The following is a 23,988-nucleotide window of genomic DNA, read 5'->3' as shown; positions in this document are numbered from 1 at the left end:
TGCGGCGAGTGCCCGACAATGGACGCACAGAGGCAAAGAGAACAGAGAGGCGATATTCGGGGAAAAGGTCAGCGATTTACGGGCGTCGTCCACCGATGTCGAGGGTTACAGCGGAGAGACGCGGCGAGAGGGATTTTGCCGTATTCCGGGCCGAGGGGTTGTTTCTATACACGTATCGCGCGCTACGCAAGAGTCCGGTCCCTGGTGATCCCTTACTATCCGCCCCCCCCCCTCTCCTCCCTCCACACACCTATCCGTTCGCATTCTTCTTCCTCTTCCCGGTTCTGAACCCTATTTTGACAACAACGGTGAAATTCATCGCGGTCGTTCGCCAGGAAGTATCAGAAAGCTCTTTCTCTCTGTCACACAACACGTACATGCACATAACCCCCCCTCCTCCGTCCCCCGCGCCCCGCGTCCTTCATCTCATTTCTGTGAAATGCGTCTCCATTTCCGCGGGATGAATGGAGATTCTTGGACGGAGAGCAGGCGATAAAACAATTCCCGACGGTCCGCGGCTCGATTTATCGAGCTGTTATGGCGCGTGAGGAAAATCCGACGGCGATAAAATGATCGCCGACGAGAGTACTTTATGAACGGAAGAAGGACGTCATAACGTCGACGTCGGTTTCCGGATGCGTCCCGATTATCAATTTGGCACGTTATGAAGCCAAGCGTTATTGTTGGCACAGTTGAGCAAAAATACTTTTCTCTTCCATAAGTTTTCGTAATTAAAAGACTTATCTTCCGATATATTTCTTCGAAGCTTTGGACGCCTGGCATACAAGTTTATCAGAACTCAAACCGCGGAAGAGTGATAATATTGATTAAAAAAATTGATCGAGAACATTGATCGAGGACATTGAGAATCACTGCAGGACTTTAAAATAAAGAAAAACAAATATTTGATTTTTACATTCGGAGCAATCGATAATAATGATAAAACGTGCAATGGATTTTTTGAACTTGTTTTCAAAGTGTTAGAATAAGATGTCTGAAAATCATGTACGTAGGCAAAAAAAGCAAGAGCATACAGGATGTCTGCGGTCTTTAATCTTGCGAAACTGCTAATTCTCGAGAGGGCTACTGCTTATAATTATACCTCGCCGGCAGGTATTATCCAGCGCAACACTCGCTCTTTCTGCCCTTTCTGACAAAGTCGTTGAGCTTTAATGAAGGATAATGTCAGTCGGCGCTGAATAACCAACTCCTGAACATTAGCAATTACCCAGGACCTACGCAAACCCATCATTTATCTGTACGTTATATTAACCCTTTTAAACGATCATTTTCACGATTCAAGTTTCATGGATAATCATTTGTCTCTTTAATCGATGGATCTATAATTAATTACGATAAATTTTCACTGATTTGATCAATAACTTGTACGTATAACGAGATAGTACGAATGTCATCACATTCCGCGCCAACTGCAAATATATGAAATATTAATTAATTAGTGTAATTCAATAATTGGAGCCAATTAACTATAAATTGATCGCGAATTATAACTATTATAACTATTTTATTATTAAATTATTCAAAATCGTCAAATAGTTATTATAACAGTGTAATTTCCACAAAGTACTCAGCATTCCTGAAAATCTTATTCCTTAAGAATTCTTCAAGGGTATCGCGTTTAATTCATAGCGCAAAACGAAAAACGTTCAACAGAGAGATGAAAATATACATATCGTAAAATGCAGGCAGTGTAAACGCGTTAGATCGATCATGCCGATGGCCTACTTTAATAATCACGCTGCTTGCAAGACACGCAAAGTCGTAATTCAACGTACAACCACTTCGTACAATCAAGAACAAAGTCGTGTCTGAGCAAAGCAATCATTTACACTGGGCTTTTAAAGGCTCCCCCGTCTATAATCCGTACGAAAATCCCACCATAATTAATTTACGACAAAGAAAAAAGTCGGCTGCATTAAATCTTGACAAAAATAAATTCACCTATACAAATAAAATCGCTTTATGAAAATAAATTCTTTTACAATAATCATAAGATAGACATGTGTGCGTATTACATGCGTCCACTTATTGGTGTTTTGCCAACATTTTCCTCATTCAAAAGTGCCCGATCACTCAAGAAAGATTGAGAAACCAGAGAAAACCCAAAGTGCAATGCGGTCCGTCTAAAAATTTTGGCAAACAGTCGTCGTGCATTCCCTGGACTTGGCAATTAATCAAGCCCGTAGGCCAAACAGTCTGATGAATCGAGTATGCGCGTGATCGGAATGCCAGATTGCCGGGTCTCTCTCCATCTGGACGGTCAAAAAGAAAAGAAATTGTCCGGCTTTCCGCAGTGGCTGATAAAGTGCGAAACGTGGAGAAATAAATGATTTAACCAAGCATTCCTGATTATTTCCCAACGATCAAATTTTTTTATCGGCTCTTCGACAAATTAATTCATCTCTTGAGTTAAAAATTTAAATTTACTTTCAGAGAAAATTTATTTAATCGCTACGAGATCCTCGAAACGACACTCAACGGAAAGAGTTTGATTCTGTTTCCGAATCTATGCCAACGCATTCATGCATTCGCATTCGCGGTCAAGTTAATTGTCCGCAATATGGATCACGAGTACTCGCGAAACTCGGTTATACGAATGATCGGCCTGTCACTTCAAGCTGATACGAGCGAACTGGTCGGTCCTTTCACCCACGGTACTCGTCCTGCGAGAGAACCCGTCAAGAAGCATCTCGACCAACCCGCACACGCCGATCGATAAACGATTGCGTATGCACCCACGCACGCACGCCTCGTTCATCACGTTCTGACAGATATAGGTTCGCGCTTATTAATTTCAGTTATTGCCCCGCCAATCTAGGCGTGTACGCATGCGGAAAACAACACAGTGGCCGAATACGCGAGAGTTTTCTCCCGTGTTCGTCAATATGTAAAACTATATGCACAATTACATTTTTCGTAGACACTTTGATTTTAATTCTAATGAATAAAAATAACGATATTTGCATAGAATTGCAAACGCAACATATTTTAATCCTGAATTTTTCAAAATTCCATGCATTAAACATTCAAGCATTATCTGTACTTTATATGTACAAATTTATATTCCTTCCCAAGTTTCTTTTTATGCTAATATAAAATGAAAAATGTTTATTAACTATAACTTGCGGAGTGATACTTAACATTCTGACAAAAGAATATTACGGAACGGCGGCTTTTAAAATATTCTCTAGCCGCGGCCTTCGTATGCTTGTATTACGAGTCTGTGTTCACAAGCTTCTAGTTTTATGAAAAGAGGTCCCGAAGGACTCCAAAAGCTGCCTTCTACGAAGAGGCAGAGTAACTTCAGATGAGGATTGACTAAGAGAATGTTTGGAGACTTACCCGATGAGGAAGAAGGCGGCCGCGGCGTAGGTCAAAGATCCCTGAAACAAAGAAAACGAAATTAGAGAAGTTTTCAGGACGTACAATGCCGCTAGTCGCAATATTGCGGTATTCCCGCTCAGGCAGTTCTTAATCCTTAAAAGCGCAAGTTTCTTTGCCAGTGATTTAAACCGCTTCAAAGTTACGTAGTAAGTTCCCCAGCACGAGAAAAGCGGCAGAGAGAAAGAAATCTCATGCCGGTTGAAAGATAAATTATCCTTAGACGTTCCCGAGGATAATTGAGGGGCTTTCCAGAGCCTCTTAAATCCATATTTTTGAAAATGGAGATTATGTGATATAAATCTCCGAAAAGCTTATAATAAGCTCATCAGACTTGCGATCTTAAATTTTTTTAAAGTACAGTTTTAAGACAACTGTCAGCTTTTTATTTATGCGCACTTAAGAATGTTATAATTAGGTATCAAGATAAAAAATAGCAAGACAGTAAACAGATTAATATTTAAAGTTAGAAAGATACAAAAAGGGAAGATTATTTTTCGATCCCTAAAATTATTTTTATGAACGTTATTTAAAGGAACATGTTTGTCCAAATAATCAAAATTTAAAATGTACAAATGTTAAAATTAAATTATCTCTATATAGTTTTCAAATATATGGTTTCTTATTTTTATTTTATTCGCTGATAAGTAAGAATGAATTTAAGGAAGAAATCCAAACAAAAATTCGTGACATAAATAATAGTCTGAGACAATAATATATTAACATCCCGACTGTTTCACAGACAATTCTCTTGTAAAATTATGTCGTGCGTATTAGTCACACGCTATATATATCCCGAATTTCCTTTGACGACAGTCGCATTAATTAAGTTCGCTCGATGTTACAACTGATGTCACTGCTACAACCAGCAGCGCGACAGAAAGGCCACGCCAGTTCAGCGAGATATCCTCGTTTCTAACTGCGAAAATGTTTCGTCGACTTCCTGCCCTGCGCGAATTCTCTACGAACTTTCCTCGACTTTGATGTACAGCCATTCATCGTATCCCGACTGCCATAATGAATCCCTAACGAACCCAATCAATTAAGGGCGTAGATTCATTTCTCGAGGATATTACTCGCAAGTTACTCCTTGAGAGAGAAGTATAAATCGAATTTGTTCACACTATTCGATTTGCATTACAATCGAATTTATTTGTATTCCTCAATTTTATCCCTCGCCGTCCAAGTTTGCTACTTAATCGTATTTATTTGCATTATTCCAATTCGTATTATCCGAAACGTGACCCCGAATATTCGCACTTTGTTGCCGAAGATAAAATCTCGAAACTGACGATATCCCGTGAAAACTTTGAGAACGGTTCACGCATTTTTCCCAAGTTTTAAACAGCTATCGAAGGTCCAAACGCCGCTTTCCGGCAAAACTTTTCGATGAAATTACTTTTTAGTAACCTACCAGAAAAATCTTATTTATGCTGAGTCCTCTGTTTCTAAAAACTTGTAGCTATTCTGCAAATAGGTCCCGAAAGATTTCACTATTTTCAACATGGCGACTTGTCTTAAACACCTCCTATATTATAAAAAGTTTACATTAAATCTACAAAAATTGAATAACACTATTAAAGATATATTGTATGTATCTCAATGTAATTAAATTAGTACTTAATAAAAAATATTTAGTTCACGTTTAATAAAGTTGTGTTATTAATTAAAATTCAATGAATAAAGTATTAAGAAGTAATATTTGTACTAAACTAATTTGACAAAATTTTAGTCATAATAAAAACCAATTTTTAATAAAAGCTTTCTCTGTTTTTTCAAAAATCTAGAAGATTGCAATTACATTACTCCACACACGCGCGCCTGCCTATAAGAAAATTTCGCTTATCGTCGATTAATCAGAATCATATCATATATATATTAGAAAAATCGAAAGATTAATGATGATATCATGATATATGAAATAATTGCGATGCAATCCCTGTCATTAACGTCGCGTAATGCATCATCGCAAGCGGCGCGATAAAGCCGCGGACAGACGCGGATGCAATAAAAGCGCATTACGACCGGCAAAAAGCGCGAACTCGTCAACACGCGCGGCTACTACACGCTTCACGTCGTAACATAAATATCCGACCCGCCACGTGGTCGTTGGGTGGTCGAGTTTCTTCGCGAGAACAAGTCCCGCGTTCTCCTTCTCGTCCTCTCGCGGCGATAACTATTAGAAATTAACGACAATAAAAATACAACGCTGTAAAATCCGTAAATAGATCGTCTGCGCGATTCCTATTTTCGGTGCGTCGTTAAGCTTTGATTATTGTACAAGCTGCACAAGCATCGCCAAATATTCGCCAGTTGTTTCGACGCTTTTTCCAATGATGATAAATTGGCAAAGTTATTTTGCGCTTTATTATTTTTAATATATTTTTATCATTTATAAACTTGAAAATTTGTTAAAATTTACAATGAGGTCGCAGTTAGTTGCCGTGCACATTTATTACGTCAAGCTAAATTAGGAGAGATAGCTTTGATTTACTTCAACAAATTTAATTTTACAAAATTTAATTTTACAAAAATATATGTGCACCAGAGATAAATTTATATTTAAATTACTTTTTTAAATATATTCTGGAATAGGAAAGTTCTAACAATGCAACAATTAGATTATTCAGTTACACAGAATTGATAATTTCAGTACAATTCAATTCCCAAGTAACTCTCTTTAGTGTTGCGTGTTCAGTTCAGTTTTAAGTGCTGCGTTAGTACTTTGAAAATTCTCACGACAGCGAGATAATCGGCGGCATTGTTAACCTCTTGACAAATGCGGTGTCTAGCGGGCACAATTTCGAACGATTAAGTGCACTGATTATCACATAAACGCTCTTAAATTTTCTGTTAAAAAGCAAACACAAGAAATTTTTGAAATAATTTTCGTTTTCAACTTCTGCTGCTAGAAATATGTGTAGGTAAAAATATTCTAATAACAATCAATTCAAATTTACTATTTGCAAATATTGAATAAAATAGGCAAAATATTACTAGTAAAATCGGGTTCGCACAGACTCCTTTGATACCGACAGAATTCAGAATTTAATAAGGTTCTTTATGTTTCAGTGGATCTTATCCATACAAAGAGAGATCTACATCTATATTTTCCGTCGCGCGCGCGCGCGCGCGCGCGCGCGCCGCGCGCGCGGCGAATCTCCTATTCTTCAATCGCCGACACAGCAATATTCTATATACATGCAGTATTGTGTTCCGAATCTCTTTTTCCTAAAGTATCTAAAATAAATCTCGCGAATACTCGAATTGCTTCCTTCAAATTATCCTTCGAGAGATCTTCTAAAACTCTAAAGCTAAAAATAATTTCTATGTCAAATATATTTCAAATTCATAGGAAATCTTGTATTATAAACGATCGAAAACAAGCAGTTTTTTTACGAATTAAGTTTTGAGCGCGCAAATAGAGAATGAAATGTTCTTCGTTTAATTTTCTTAATCTTCATTTAAAATTTAATCTTGAAGATATTTAAACTACAAGGTAATGAAAAAAGATAGTGTCCAGTGAAGAAATCTCTTTTTCAAGAAAATTCTGTTTCAGATTCCTCAAAAAATTTATGGACATTTTAAATACGCTGTGGAATACCCTGCATATCCCATTCATAGAGGAATTTAGAATTTTATAAGATTCTTCATGTTTCTCGCAGAAAGCTACATCGCAGAAAGCTACATCACCTACATCCGTACGAGAACATTTTCCGTCGACGAATCTCATATTTCCCAACCGCCGACACAGCAATATTCCCGTCTATACGTGCGGCATGATGCGCCCTGACTTCACCCGTCGAAGAAACCGCGCGGATAGTTGCAACTCCCCAGGATATCGAGTTTTCCCGCCGTGGAAATCTTCTCGGACTCACCGATACGTTTCTTCCCGGCGAGTACTCTTCGCACTTCGATAATCGCGTAAAAATCGCGCATTGTCACGGAAAAAGAAAGGATAATCTTTTTTCCCTCGGTCGAATCCGCGAGACGATGTTTTTCTTGCGAGAAAAAAAAATCAGGACGTTGAACTTCTCGCATTATCAACACGTGGCATCGCCCGTGCACGTCTCCTTCCGCAATTCGTTTTCCCGGGGAAATTGGATGTGTGCGGAAAAAAAAAGAAACTTCCTCATTCTAATCTAAATTTGACACTCGCCAATTTAACTTCGTTCGACCGGCGGATTACCGGGACGAGTCTGCAGCACGAGACAAAAATGACTGTCGGAGTCTTTAACGGGGTACGCAATTTTCCTAGAGTTTTTCTCTCGCAGCAGGTGCGGCCTTTATTTTCCCCGCGCGTGTCTATAGTTAGTCGGGAAGCATTAGATAATATGATATTGTGGGAACATGTGTTACTATTAACCTTTCAGCTGAACGTGTATATACATTGTGCCTATAGCTGGAATTGAAAACTCTGTGATAAAAACAAGTGGAAGTATAATTAATAATCAATTAAAGCTTCTCGCAGTTTGCTTCTCACATCGATCAATATAGAAATATGTTTCATTTAATCTTCCACTATTTTGAAGGCCGGTATTAATTACGTATTGAATTGAACATTGAACTTTTTACTGATATCTCGAAACATAATTGCAAATAATTTATATAAAATTTTAGCTTTTATCCCAAGTGTTTCTTTAATTACCGTCAACGTCGGATGATAAACACGAGATATCTTATGTGTTCGAGGAACCTTAAATCGATTATAACGTTCTTTATCAAGATACTCAGCCTCGGATACATGGCTGATTACCAATCAAAGTTCCAAGTCGAGGTAGAGATAAGATAAAGCGGCAATGTAGGCGCGTTGTTACTTATACCTGCTTGTCGCATCGATAAGCACGTGACACTGTCATTCCTTTTTATCGCGAGTCGGTGATCTTTCTCGATCAGAGAACGATGACAGGAGTTTCTTGTCGAACAATCGAGATATACCGTCGACTTTACTAAGCTTTCGCGGTTATCCCGTTGTCTGATAACGCAGTAAACGTGCAGAACGATACGCATTAACCGCTTTATCGAATAGCCTCAGGGTGTTTCGGAAGTCACGCAGTTTCGCGGAGCCAGAGATAGCGCAAAGCGAACTAAAGATTATATGAGCACGATATGAATATATTTCGACGTAAAGAGCTATCGATAATTCAAACAATAATTATCGACTATAATATTTCAATGTCTAGGCATTAATAATTCAGGTATCACTGATAATATTTTAATGCCCAGTCCTTGCTTAATAAAACACTTGAAAAGTTAATGAGCAGAATCTTAATTTGAGACTTTATCATCGAAATATTTAACGTCAAAAAATTGAAAGTTGGAAGAATGGATCGGGATCGAAGCTGAGAATCAAATTTGATGGAAAAACCAGATTTTCTAGAAAATTTATGGTCGATGGAAACTTTCGTGATTTGCACAACATGTAAGCTATATATCTCCAGCTCACGACTCGAGCTCGAGAATATTTTATAGAGGTGTATTTTCCATTGCTTCATCCCGTATATCGTATATCGGTTTGTCGTTTTATATCGAGCTTAACTTTATCTACCATCAAAATCGGATACGTTTTGTTTTAGGACAACAGTGATCGATCTATCAACGTCTCGCGTCCCGCCAGAGAGTCTCCACGAATCTGGTGTGCCATCGAAGTGTCCGAATAAACTTCAGCAATACAAATGTAAAAGCTATGGTCAATTTTGCTTCAAACATATAAATTCGCCGTCTTCTGAGAAAAATTGTATCTCTCTTATTTTATTTTTACATCTAATCCCATCCCAGCTTCGATACAGCGAAAGACGTCTTTGCGAATTTCGAGAGTGGCGGCAGGGAAGCAGAGTCGTAAAACGAAAGGGGGAAAATTTAGGATAGCGCAAGAGTCGAGAGGATGAGGAGTCAAAAGGGAGAGAAACCGGGACGACGAGCCGACGGCGGCGCCAGAGGTATTTATACCGTGGCGACCTTTGACGGCCGCGCCGACGTCGACGTCGACGTCGACAACGACGACGCTCAATGAAGAACCGTTCGTCTAGGCAGACACGGAAGAAGCAGAGCAGGAGTCGCTCGACGCCGCGACGCCACTTTAAATGTCATCTGGACGTCGCCAACGCGATTCGCGGTGATAGAATCGGGCTGCTTCAATCTTTCCGAAGATCAATATGCTAATTAAATTTGCGAACAAAATTAATGAGCATCTTATATTTCAACGTTATGTAAATTTTATGTTACCTGTAACATAATTTTATTTATTTATATAAAAATATTTCTATTTTATTTGTATATAATAGTGTTGTAAGATTAAAATTTAAAATAAGAGATATTATTAAATTGAGTTTTGTAGGAATTCTGCAGCAGAAAGAAGATTAAAACTCAATCAATCTTGAAAAGTCACGACAAGATAAATAAGCATTTCCAAGTAAAATTGTACTTTGCTCATTAATATTTTACGATTACTCTTTAGCTTCTTTTTTCCGTCGAAAGAAAGAAATGGATGGCGTATTCTCGGTCCAGAGAATGGTAGCCACTGTAAAACTTTTGCAATTTCAAACTACGTTCGTCTTTCGGCAGTCCTACTTCACGTCTGGCATCGTATTCTTCGACTTAGCTCGTTACGTCTTTTTCTCAACGGGGTCTGACAAATTGGTCATGGTTCATCGAGAATATCGACGATTATCGTCTTAAATTACTTCGAGCACTTGTGTCAATATTTGAGATCAAACAGAGAAGAAATATTTAAAACGCATCGTGCGAAACTGGTTCGACAAATAAAATTGTTAAAAATTTGCCCGAATTAACCAATTGTGATATTACAAACGATAAAATAATAACGTATAACATAACAATTGTATAATGCGATTAATATCATATTTTTATCATTGATCTATTTTAATTTTATGCTCTTATTTCTTATCCATAAAGTTCAAATTATATTTTTAAAGAAATAAACTAAACAATTATTTAATAATATACGATATTTATCTCATAATAAACTGCGCGTTTGATGACGTCAAACTTGATAAACTATACTTAACTCGTTGACAATCGTTACGATTGATTCTATCGACAAAATTGTCTCATAATCAATCTTAATTAGCAATGGCTCGGCAAATCTTGCGACATTTTCCGCGCTCTCCACCCTCTTACTAAATCTCACGGATAAGCTGACTGGCAACGGGGAGAAACAGCGACGAGGGAACAGCAACGACCGAGTGCCGATACGCCATAAGGGGGAGCAAGATTGCGTGTTTCGCTGGTGAAAGCTTCGCTGCTTAATTGAAATTGCCGAGTAAGCTTTTGCTTTCGAACCCGTCATTCTGTCTCCGCTAAAGAGCGCGACTTCCGATAATAGCTGTGCTCTTAAAACGCGATCAACGACTTCGTTTGGCATTTCTCTTCCGCGCAAATAAGGATTATAACAAATAAATAATTTTTTAAAGCTTATTTTATATCATTAGCTACGCAAGCGCACGCAACGATGGGCTGACTGGGACACCCCACCTTCGCCGGCCGTGTAAGATCTCAGACCTTCGCCGTTCAAAGGATAATTAATTAATTAATTAATTATTTTTATGACACTTTGTGAATCAATACAAAGCACAATACAATTATAATCAGAGAGTAATATTATCTTTAATCATTTTCAATATCATTTATTTTTTATCTAATTTCAAATATTCAAAGGGATATTTAATATTAAAGTTTGAAAATTTGTGGCAAGTAGATATATTTCAAGTTTAAAAAAAAAAACCTCTCGATCAAATCTATTTCAAGTGAGTCACAGAAAAATGTCGAAAAGAATAGCCCTATTTTCGAGAGAGCCTATACAATATATTATTGACAGCTTGCAGCTGTGCAATCAAAAAAGTCTCGGTTCCCCTCGCGATCAGCTTGTAGTTACAAAATCCCCTAGGCTCCGCCTTGGCGAAAGTTATTGACGCTTTATGAAAAAGTCGACTATATGGCGTGTCGAGGAAAAGTTTACGAGCTAGCTTTCTCAACATATGCCGTAGCAAGCACTTCAAAAAATAATGTTGCGAAAATGTGTTCGCATTTTGTCGACCCACTCTAACTTTTCTCCAATTTGTCTACTTCGAAACAGCTGATTAATTAAATTTTTAAAAAATGAGCAAATCCATATACAATGTAATGTGTCAAAAATCCGCCAAACTGTTTCGATCATCGATTTTTCACGTCATTTGCCGAGTCTGCAGAAATCCATAAAAATCTCGAAATAGCATTGGGAAAAAAAATTAAAGCTTTGAATTAAAAAAACTAAAATCTACACTACATATTAATAGATATTAATTTATATTATTATATATAACATTTAAAATTTTAATCTAATATTTTATAAATTAAATGTTTGAGAGCACTCGAAGATGTCTTTACAATTGTGTGCGTGTCACTATTTCTAATACATCTATTCTTTAACTATGAGAGTCTAAGCCATTTTGACATTTTATCGTTTTCCAGCGAACCCGGAGATAATCGAATAATTCGTTGGAGCGAGCCATCGATATATATACCGATACCCTTACACTTTCTTATCCCGCCGCTGCCGACCAGCCTGCACATTTTATCCCCCTTATAACCAGGCTCATAAATTCTGAAACATTTTCCAGTTTGCGACTGCTAAAGCTGGACAAATGGTATCATACTCCGTCGGCCGGAAGAATCGTGTCTATTTGCAGGACGAATCTGGCGGAAACGATTATGATCGACCGTACGATATTTCGATATGTCGTGAATTTAAGGAAAACCTTCAATACGCTATCAATTATTATAGATTGCAACTAACTTTATCATTACGACACAGACAATAGTTTCAATAGAAAATAAGATAGATATAAAAATTTAGAAAATAATTCAAAAATAGATTTCTTTTAAGCGCTGGTTTTATTTCTTCCATTTTTATTTTGTCTTCTACCTTTTACGCTTTTTAGAATAATCATAGTCTTTTATAGAAATGCAATCTTTTTCAAACTAAAGTACGAAGATGATAGAGACTTTCTTAAAACTTATCGGTTTGTGAAAGGTTAAGAACTTAAAATCACGTCATTATTTATTAATTTCACTACTACGCTTTCCGCTTTGCTATTCCGTTTTTCGCTCACAGCATCAACAAAATCGCGAGGAATTTCTCCTCGTGTCTCGGCCGCGCGAACAGAACTTCCGCAGCGGTCCAAGGGGAGATCTCTCCGTAAGAAGCCGTATCATCCCCGAGGACGTCGCTGCTCTCGGATTTCAAAAGAGCTTTCTTCGAAGCTCTCAGCGCGTACCAGAAGAAAAACGTCTTGCAAGAAATAAGCGCTCTCTATCTCACTGCAGCGCCTTCTCTCACTCTTCCGTTCGCTCTCTCTCTTTCTCTCTTACGCGATTGGTAACGCGACGTCGGATACGCGACATATACATCTGAGAAATCGCGCTTCCGTCGGTGAATCGCGCGTTCCCTCATCCGCCGGGGAAATTATTTTTGGACACGCGTTGAATCGATGCCGACATATTTCGCAGTCCAACGAAAATCCCGATGCCGCCTCCGAAAAAGACGAGCGTTTCGAGATGTGTCCGATAACGTCAGAGGTGATGCGCTCCCTCGTTTTCTATAATTGTTCGATGATTCTACTGGCTTCTGTGCCACGCTAACACGGGTCTATTGCTGACGCTGCTTGAAACTACGGTGCGCTTAATACGGTGTATTAAATTACAAAAAAAAGAAAGTAGTAGTCAACAAGATCAGTGTTGGAAAATAGTTAAAAAATTTTAAACTCTTTCACAATTAACGAAAATCGTTACTTCGCAATCTCGGGATTAATAACTGCAACGAATCACGCACTGCAATGAGTTCGCGTCACAACGCTTATCAAGCTGTAACGTTGGCCGGATGATTTATCTACCGCAACAGAATCTCTCTCACGAGTGCTTATCTCATTCCACGTCGTTCGCCATCCCCTTCAAGATAACATTCGGTCCCCGACTGACGGCAAGGACGAAGGAAGGTGGAAAACGTGGTTGGAGAGGAAGTAGAAGGAGGAAGCGGAAGAAGAGGATGGGACGCGGCACATTGTTCCCTCGCGGAATCCGGAGGTTTGCGCAATTATTTTCCAGCGGCTATCCGACGAACGAGAAGACCCACTCTGTCGTCGTGAAACAAAGTTTCCTCTCTTCCTCTCTCCCATTTCATCTCCCTTTCTGTCGAGGATTTCGAGGGACAAGGAGGACCGGTGGGAGACAGGAGGGAAAGCACGCGAGAGAGGGCCCTCTCGAAACACGCAGTTTCCAGGGTTATCGATCTCGTCCTCCGCTTCACCCGACCTCTGTCCTCAGCACGCACGTAGGCCCTTTCCCTCCTCTGGGAAACGAAGGGATAGGGTTTCGTTTCTCCTCGCGAAACCTTAAGCCACCGTTATTACGACTTTCACTTAACACCGTGCAATTTTCGGCCCGCCGCCTTTTGCCGCTGCCGAGAAATCGGATACGCTCTTCTTTATCCATTTCGTGATCAAAGTTACTCCATTTTCTAGCCTAAAAGACGACTCTGATTGTCTCTATAAACCCAACCAAACGTTTCCAGATTACTTTGACCCGTTTATGCGATAAATCTTTTGACTGATTCAGAGACCATTTCTTCTTAGTAAAATTAAACTTTATTGCTTGTCTTAATTAGATTTGTAATTAGATTTACTAAAAATTAAGAAATAAAATTCAATTTATTATTGCAATTCGTTAAAACTTCTACAAATTAATTGCTCAATATTTCATCTCGTAAATACTAATAAATCTAATCTCTAAATTTAATAACTTTATTAGTTATATAATAATTCCTAATAAAGAATTAAGTCCTGCCGTTTGCATTTCTAAGGTTTAAATTTGGCTGAAGAAAAATTGACTTCGAACTGATCGTACAGCTCTAGATAGTCGATTGTCCTTTATCCTACCATTTACTTGAGACAATAAAATATCGATGCTCCTATTTCGAGCCACTCGTTCGCCACTTATCTATAATGAATTTAACGCTACCCCACCTCTCCCCGCTTGATGAAAATCGATTCGCTCATGACGATCCGGATTGTGATTCGGAGACGCGATAGCGCTATTCGACTAACCAAGGGATCAGCGCGAATCGACTTCCCGTTTGATCGGGAAGCCGATTGCGGATTCCGGCAGCGCAAATATACGTGGAAATCAAATATCGGCCGTCATCGCTCGCAATATAAGTTGACTTTTGACATTTATTTTAAAAAAACTCTACATCCGACCGGCCGTCCGAATCGATCGGATGAGCCATTTCATCCCAACCAACTGCATGGATTATTCATCGGCACTCCTCATCCAAGATAATTCCCAAGCATTGCAAACTTTCAGATTTGATCATATATACTAGTCAATAATAAATGTTTCCAATATTCGCGAATTTCTTTGAAATACACAAATTTTAATATCGTTGCCAACATTGACTTTTTCTCCTATTGATACTATCTTTTATTTTTTAAACAAATTATATTTCATTGCAGCTTCCAACATATATTTCTCTCATTAACCATTTATAGGTATTATTACTTATTGATATTAATTTACTGCACATTATCATAATTTGTTAATATTATAATCCACATTTAATGTACTAACATTTGCAGTTCTACGTGTCAAATGCAGTATCTACGTTATTAAAGTAATTACACTGCGACCTAGAAAACTTTTCTCGGATAAAAAACATACGCGTATGCGCTATTTATCTGAAAGATAGATAAAGACTTTTTACAAATGATTCTGTCGCTTAATTACTATAAAAAGGTTGTTGCAAACTTTTTCTTGCACGTGAAAAGGAGGACGCGCAATAGAATTGAGGTATACTGGCGCGCAGTGTAAAGTAATTTTTCGCACCAGTATTAGAACAGTTCCCTTTCAAGCTCTTCTTGCATTTTCCGCTCGACTACTCGCCTGGAACTACAAAACGGGACGCAAGAACTTTGCAAAAACAACGTGGACAAAGAAAAAACAGTGGAGAATCGACGTGCGTTGACTGTTACTGTTACTAGTTGAAAGGAAGAAAGAGAATATGTATGAGAGAAAGAGAAAGCGAGAAAAAGAGAGAGAGAGAGAGAGAAGAGGCAAGACAAAAGAATAAAATAGCAGGAAGTGGTGCAAAGAAGACGCGAAAACAGATGAACGCACGATGCTTGCTAAAGAAAGCAAGAAGTGATATAGCTGTAATTCGTGACAATAATGTCGAGACAACCTCTAAAGAAACAATGCCGTCATTTTGCCAATTCTCTCTATGTTGTGCATAGCGTGTCTTCACTCTCGTACCTTCGACAATGCGCGCAGAATGTGTTACCTAAGTATATTTTTAAAAAAAGCGTCAAAGATAAAAAAGATGTTAGTATATTAGAAAATTAATAGTATCGATGACAAATATAGACCCATTTATTTAATTATTATTACTAATAATATTATATATATTTGAATTTTTCATATCACATCAGTTGATAATTTCCACTGTTGTTTTATGCGTTCTAAAGATCCTAATAGCGTCTTAATATCGCGATAGCTTCGCATCCGGAACCGTGTACTTTCGCTCGCCAAGCACACACGTGCCGCATCGGGAGTTTACACGGCTCGTGTTGTAACAAGTATGACATCGCGGACAGCAGACAGCGCGTGTAGCAGCAATATTACGTGTGCGGGTTGCAACGGCATCAAGGATACCGAGCTGCTTATGGAATACCGAGGAAACTGAGCTGCAGGAATTTAAAAAGAGACAGACGCCCGAAGAGAGCGGAATAGCGATGAAGTCGGAAAATAGAGGGTATCGTCGGGCCAATTACGAGAGTTCTTTCATCACGAGGATCCGACAAAAGAAAAAAACAAAGGGATGTAAGTGCCACTTGTGCGTTTTTTTCCACGTTGGAATCCAAATTTATGAGATTAAATGCAACTAAAGAAGAATAAAATAGTCAGATAAATAGAGATAGTCATCGTAATTTTTGAAATTAAATTCTTATCCTCGTAATGTGTGACCATCATTAGATTCAATCATGTAAATTATATCTTAATACGAGGATTAACGAGAAAAATCTCTTTCCGCTCCTTATTTTTCTCTAAAATGCGTCAGAGAAGGTTTAAACCAACATCTCGAATGCAGAAATCTCTTCGGGAAAAAAAAAACGCAAACGGCAAGAGAGTTTGCTCGCCCCGGACGAAATGGCGCAGCTTTATATTCCCGCTTTAGAGTCCTTTTTATTCCCAGTTTACGGCGCGAGTCTGTCGAATAGCCAATCACCAGGGTCCTACGGGACATAGAAAGCTGGAGGCGAGCGAAAAGACCGGCGTGATCGACGAAGCTTCTTCTCGAGCCGAGACTTTCACGCGTACGTGAGTGCACATGTAATTAGCTGCGCCCTCTTTATCGCGCAGAAGTATTTGCGTAAAAGAACCGAATATTGTTATTGATATTTTTAACTTATTCGCCTATATTTTTCTACAGTAATGTAATAATCTCAATTCGAGTTGTCTACAGCTATTGTGTTGTTCGCAAATAAATGAAAGAAAGACACAACTTCTTAGTAGATTTCTGTGAAATCCGTGTGTTCTTATTTAATTTTCAAAGTTGCCAACTATTGATTCTAGAAAGGCTTGAGAGAATAAGTACGTACGCTTTATATCCTCGCTCTACCGGGGAGCGATACTTTACTCTACAAATATTTCATTCGTCATATTATTCTTTCTCCATTTCATAAAAGAGCGGCGAGCAGAAAGAATAAACTCCGACGCGGCAAATATAAATGAAATCGCGATAATCTCGCCGTCGCCGGCGGCAAGCGCTCCGGCGAAGATTATTCTCCTCGGCATTCGGACCGACGAAACGGCTTGGTATGCTAATACTGACGCGACGCGGATAAAAATGCGACTCGCAATCAACGTTTATATGAAAAACACTCCGACACCCTCCCTGACAAACCGCCCCCGACCAACGTCGTCGCTTCGCGATGTCGCGATATTACTCAAGTCTGCCTGCCTTCGTGAGCAAGTTACGCCGCGCTCTCCTCTCTTTCTGGCTTTCGTCGTCGGTTGAAAAACGGAAAATAGCTGGTACTTTGGACGGATAATGTGACGCTGCTGTATCCTGCGTCACACCGTGCCGCAACGCTTATGTGACTCTTTTTCATGTGGATTCTCGTCGCAAAGCTTTCTTTTTCAAGTGTCAGCTTTTTCAAATTCAACAAAGTAACAGAAGTAACAGCTACTAGGTTTTTATCTTATCGTACATTAAAAATATATCATGTAAATAAAATAATAAATATAAATTCTCGATTTCTTGGTGAAAATTGCATTAAACTGCACGACAAATTTAAATATTTCCTTTTCAAACAGCTTGTCTTTTAATATTAAAAATATATTAACGCAAACTAGCTGTGTATAATAGAGAATATCCTATAATAATAGCGAAAAATAGACACATATCGTCTTCTTTAAAGTTTAAAGTTTATTCTTTCCTAGTAAAAAACTGCAATGCAGTAACAATTTTTCAAACGAGTAAGGTTCCAAGTTTCACAGAGCATAGCGCTATATATCTCTTCTAGGAAGATTCTGTGCTACGATACAACGAGATGTCATCGTCTGGTGTTGAAAATGTTGAAAAGGGATTATCGACAATGATGTGCAATTTCGGCAACGCGACGCCGTGGCGTTGTCTCGTATAGAATACAATGCGGCCGCCTGCAGCGACAGGCCGTCGTGAAAAATTGGTCCTTGCGACTGAAAAGACTCGTAGCACCGTGTTTCCTGCGCGATAAGTAGACCTGAATAAAATATGATTAACGACGCGGATCGTTATTTTTGTATATCAAGTTACCGCGGCTACCGTGTCGGGAAACATGCACTGCGTGTGCTTTTCATCTCACTCTTCTTCTCTCATTGTCGTCGTGCGAAACAATTTCAGACGGTAAATCATGCCAAGAATTCTTGCGTCCACTACCGGGATATATTTTAATGACAAATTCTTCGAGAAGTTCGAAAATGAATCTCCGGGAAACTTAACAAACGATCATCGATTGCTGCAATTCTTATCTTGCTTTCAATATCATATATCTTGACAATCAGATTTCAAATATCCGTAACACAAAATATACGTAAAATTCAACATATTTACAACTAAAATTCAGTATATTACAATTAATTCTTTTAAAAACTGTACGTGAAAATTTTGCTACAAAAGTTTATTTCGGATTAATCCATTTCCAAGGGAATTTGTCATTGATATATCGTTTACATTTAATTGCAAGAGAATAAACAGTCGTAGACTAACGTAATAATTAACTTGCCATCGAGTTTGAATCGAGGAAGCCGAATTAGCGAATTAGATTCTATCGGGCTCGCGATTTTCAGGCGCCATTAGCGACGCTTGGCCCTGCGGGAGCTTATACTCGGCCGGCTCAATGGCGCACGACCGGCACGGGGACCATTTGGGCTCCGTGATCGCGAACGGGGTCCAATTGGGTACAAGGCCAGAATAGCTAAATCGCAGCCGCGTCGTGAAAATTGCTGCGCGACGATCGTACGGAATATCAATGGGAATTGGAGGGCCGTGTTAAGCCACGCATAAATTAACTGCGTATCAATACCTTTCTTCTCTCGTAGTATTCGAACGATATAAATATTGAACATCGTTAAATCAACGTGATTTAATTGCTTAAAGTAGATTCGTGCACAGTAAATGCTGTCAGTTTAATTATTTATTTAATTTTCGCCGAAGACTCTGAAAATATCACTTCACTTAAGAAGCGATAAAAAAGTCAAATTTCAAGTAAGTCGTACTTGTCTCTGCAGACATGTTATTTTCAAACTTATTGAAATATCGACAGCTTGTTCTTATTAAAGTGTCGAAGATAGGGATTTCTAAATGCGACGATCGACTGGAAACGCCAGAGCATTGAAAGATTCTTGCGTCTCCGTTTGGACGGCGGCCAAGGACGAGTTGCTCAACTTCGATACTCGGGTCTGCGTTCCCGATGATGCCGCACCCCCCTTTCGTCCCCGCCGGTCCGACGGACAATGTCACGACAACAATAATTATTATGCGCGATTACGCGAGTCGACAACGATAATCGCGAGTCGATGCACGTACGACTGAATGCGTATAAAAGTGCGCCACCCCGGGAGCACAAGCATCAATCGATCTTCGATCTTCGAGTTCTACGAAGCTTCCAGACTCTCTCAACAGTCAGCATGAAGTGCTTCGCCGTGAGTAAAAGTGGCAATACTTCTCTTCGAGATAATAGAGCTAAGCTAACAGCTGCGTGGCGAAAATCGATAGCCGGCAAATTCTTGACTGCGCAGTAATTTTGCGACACTATTCGGCTAATTCTAGCTTAGGCAGAAATATTGAAGTAAAGTGGAAAAGTTGCCAAAATCAAATGCGCTGCGTTCTCATAAACGATTACAAGTTCAAAAGTGTCAAAAGTGAGATTTATTTAGCAATTAATGTCCTCATTTCTCGACTGCTTTAAAGAACTCGTCGGCAAGAGTTAAAATTCGAGATATTTTACGATATGTTTTAAGAAATTGATTAAAAAATTCAAAATTTCGTTGTTTCGTGTCTGAAAAAGTGGAATGCACGTAACAACGCGTCTCTAATGTTCTCTTGAAATGCTTTCAGGTTGTCGTCCTGCTCGCCCTGGTGGCCACCGTGGCTCTCGCGAAACCCACCGGGGTGGAGGAGTCCATCGAACCGGCACAGGCCGAGCCCATCTCGCCGGAAGCAGCCAGAAACAAGCGAGGGTTGCTGCTGAGCGCGGCTTACACGGCGCCGATTGCTTATAGTGCATACACCGCGCCGGTTGCGTACTCCGCATACAGCTACCCCTATGCCTACACGGCCTATTCGGGCTACCCCTATTACGCCGCCTCCTACAGTGCGCCCTACTACTTGGCCTAAATTCGCAACCGCACAAGCCCGAAGAAACATGCGGAATTACCAATCAGCCTCTAATTTCACAACGACAACCGGCTCGACTGTCTGCAAGAAAAAAGCACTCGCAACGTGATTACGCGGGATCGAAAAAAAGTGACAGACACACAGGAATACATTAAGTAAAGTATTAAGCGTTACATTTGAATTTCTATTCATCAAGCATTTAATTTATTCGAGATACTGTTTGATTACTGTGTTTATTAATGACATTATTCATAAAAATGCGAAATAGACTCTCTAGCATTCATTTGAATTTGATTACCGGAAGAGATTTTGCTTTATGAGATATTTTATTTGTGTTGAGGCTCATTTAACTCGCTTTGAGAATATCGTTCTGCACAAATAATCGAAATGTCATACAGAGATATGTTAATTTTGACAATTAAGCATGCGAGAAAATATGGCCATAATATTAGTGATCATTCGTATGCGCAATGGAGCTTTCAAAAAGATTGCAAATAAGCAGGAAGTGAGCCATACCGGAAATCGGGCCTTATTCGGGTGAGATATCTTATTTTGTAAAAGGTTGCCAGTACTATTTCTTGCAGTTGTATCTATAAACTATGCGATTTTCTCTACGAACAATACTCGTACATCTTACACTTATTACATTAGCACGCACACATATACAGCACTTCTTTATCAAATAGTCTATATATTTACGCGAGAAAATGAAACGGACTATCCACCACATCCGAATTTGCACGAGAACATTTGCGAAATGATATTACACTTTTTTCGCAGAGTGTAAATAAAATCGTCGACAGAGCGTTGTTAAAAATGTCTCTCCGTACATTCGTCCCATTTCTGTACCAGATACTTCACTGAAAATACTTCGATTATACGACATTATCATTCGCATTGTATTCCGCTACTTCGTTTAAATATCCGTCTAAATCTTCACGAAGAGAATATTCGCAGCGTGATTCTGTACCTCATCGCATAAAATATTGAAAAAGATAAAAAAGATAATTGACGAAACGTTGCTAATAATTCTCCTTCGTGCAAGTGTATCTTCTATATCTGCTGTATATATTGAATAATTTACTCTACAAAAAATATAACATATAATGCAATGATATTAAAAGCATTCTTCTCTTTCCTATTGTCCTTCTAATACATCTGCAAAATCGATAGCACGTTTCGCGATAAATATAAGCTCGGTTTTTCTTTGGCAAACATTTAAGGAGAAGTATAATTAATATTTAATATTCAAAGATCTCTCTCTCTCTCCTGACATTATCGAAACTCAGTTAATTCCAAGCGGGTTTGACACAAATAGAAATTTTATCCAAGCGTACATATCGGAATATTTAATATTAAACAGTTATTAAAGTTAAGCTAACCTATGAAAGTTCGGTGTAAGCCTCGCGAAAATATCTCGCTTGACCTAGATATCGCGGAGCGTTACGTACGTAGGCAGAACTACCCCCTTGACGACGACGACAGATGCATTTTTAAACGTACGCCTTTAGTAAGAGTTTAGAGCCACTCAAGAGAATACTGGCGCAATGTGCCGCGAACCGCGAGAAAAATTCCTACGAGAGATCTCGTATATTGAAAGCAGCATTTAATGTCGATTTAAAAGTATTAAAATATCGATCGAGCTTACTTTTTTATCTTCGAAATACAAAAACATTTTGTCAGGAATTTTCTTAGCTTCTTTATTCGGTAATTTTTTTTAACAGTAAAAATTCCCTTTTGCCATTGCACAAGTTTTATTATCCAGCATTGCTTGTTACATAATTTTTACACTCTTTTAATACATTTTGATCTGTCGTAAACGTAATTTAATATATTCTGTATAATTGGAAGAAGAATGACGGAGTTAATAATAAATCGTGAAACTGTATCTGTTCAATAAAATGAACGGTATTTTAAGAGGCAACTTTTAGCTTGAATAATGGAACGGAATAATGGAAGGGATCTTAAAATTTAATAACCTAAAAGGTTGACGCGTCTACGTAAGCTGTAGCGTACTCAACTTAACGGGACATCTCCATTGTTTTACTACAACGAAACAACTATAACAAATAATTATAACAATCGGAAAATGTAATCTCTAAAGCGGAAAAGCAAGGACGATAAAACTGGCACTGGCGTACATGTCGAATAAAGTATACCGATCGAAAGTATATCTCGCAGCTTGCCAAGAAAATGCGGGGCGGGTTTTATGGTTACAGCTGCGGTAACCCGAGCGTAGAAAAACTTTTAATTGTCCCGTTTAATTGCTATCGTTAACCGCCCCACGTGGTAATTAAGTCGAATCGCGCGACACATCTGTCGTCATGTTGGCATGATAAATTGTGTTGAGATTATCTCGCACCGCGGGCAGGCTTCTGAGATTTCACGCTTTTATCGTCGGAAAGAAATAGACGCGAGATGTATCTTTAAAAAGTCGAAAGTATTTTCGAATATCATTGAAAAAGATCTTATTTGAGAAATTAATGCATTAGAGATAATAATAAAAAATTATGTAATATTAGAAATAATTTTAGAAATAGAAGAAATATATATATATATATACATCTTTTAAATAAAATTTTGGCAGACTCTGTGCGGCTCATGAATAAAATCGTCGTTATTTATGTAGTCTTCTAACCTCATGATAGCACATTTACCAAGCCATTAACATGAATTAATCAGCTGCGCGTTTGTACCTCGTGGAAATGTCTACTCGGGCCAGATATAAATCAAATAACCGTCGGAATAATTTTATCATCAAGTCTCGTTAAAATCCCAATAACTGCGTTCGTAGACACGCTCATCACATTCAAAGCGAAATGCGTTTCACATCCAACGTGTCGTACATGTCAATAAAATTGCCAAAAAGTTCGCGTGTGTTTCGAACGTGCGAGTTTCGCGACGGCTGCCCGTTGACCCTTTTATTTTCGGCCGTGCTAATCCTATATACAAGGTGTTCGCCAACGAACGCATTTGGCGAACGAACGATATTAGATATTTAATTGAAACTGAAATCATTTTTTCTTGTCGAAAATCGAATTGAATGCCGTATTTTTGTGCAGTTTTCAAAGTTTCAACATTAAATATCTTCGTAGCTATTTTCCAAATCAAGATTCTGTGAAAGTTTAATCGAAAAGAATAAAATTTTGCTTTCTACTTTGCATTCGTAAAGCTCGATCCGCCAAAATTATACCTCTTATGTCGAGACTGAAATATTATTTCTGTTTCGATATTTTTGTTAGAGAGAAAATTAGATGTTGCAGAGTTTGCCAGGGAATATCGCCACGTGCATCGAACGCATCTATTTTATCGAACGCCTCGTATAGCCAGTGCAAGTGGCAAACGTGCGCGTGTAATCTCGGGATTTGAAGCCCCGAACCGACGCGGTTACCAAACCGAAACGGCCGCTGCATACTAATGAGCCCTTTCTCGAAACGTCGGGCACACGTCTCGCGTTGTCTCGTATCTTCCAATCTAGTAATGGTATTAATGACATTAATCCTATCACTATATCGAGTGTGAACAAAAATCAATCGAAAATTTTCACTTGTAATAGTTAGCACACGCCAATGTGATATAAATACCGTTTCAAGCTAGTAATTTTAACGTAATACTATAATTTTATAAATTCAAAAAAAAATGTACGATGACTTTAA

At 38.7% G+C, this 23,988-nt stretch overlaps 2 protein-coding genes across 9 annotated transcripts in view; one reads left to right on the top strand and one right to left on the bottom strand.

Moving 5' to 3' along the window:
* Window positions 1-23,988, bottom strand: part of bsk (mitogen-activated protein kinase dJNK) — a 140,736-nt gene that overhangs the window by 67,363 nt on the left and 49,385 nt on the right. For all 8 annotated transcript variants that reach the window (XM_067359119.1, XM_067359123.1, XM_067359125.1 and 5 more), the window contains one exon: window positions 3,364-3,404. The gene's annotated coding sequence lies outside the window, so the exon portion shown is untranslated. The remainder of the gene's footprint in view (window positions 1-3,363; window positions 3,405-23,988) is intronic.
* Window positions 19,492-21,455, top strand: LOC105670181 (pupal cuticle protein C1B). Its single transcript, XM_012363557.2, has 2 exons — window positions 19,492-19,638; window positions 20,054-21,455. Exons 1-2 carry the CDS (start codon window positions 19,513-19,515, stop codon window positions 20,330-20,332), a joined length of 405 nt encoding a protein of 134 aa, XP_012218980.2. The 5' UTR covers window positions 19,492-19,512; the 3' UTR covers window positions 20,333-21,455.

This window comes from Linepithema humile, chromosome 7, assembly GCF_040581485.1.
Source record: "Linepithema humile isolate Giens D197 chromosome 7, Lhum_UNIL_v1.0, whole genome shotgun sequence".
In the NCBI taxonomy this organism is placed as follows: Eukaryota; Metazoa; Arthropoda; class Insecta; order Hymenoptera; family Formicidae; genus Linepithema; species Linepithema humile.
This window is presented reverse-complemented; position numbering and strand designations above follow the sequence as displayed.

Coding starts and splice junctions, on each gene's coding strand:
- LOC105670181 (XM_012363557.2), top strand. CDS start 19,513: ATGCACGTACGACTGAATGCGTATAAAAGTGCGCCACCCCGGGAGCAC. Junction 19,639..20,053: donor TCAGCATGAAGTGCTTCGCC/GTGAGTAAAAGT, acceptor AAATGCTTTCAG/GTTGTCGTCCTGCTCGCCCT.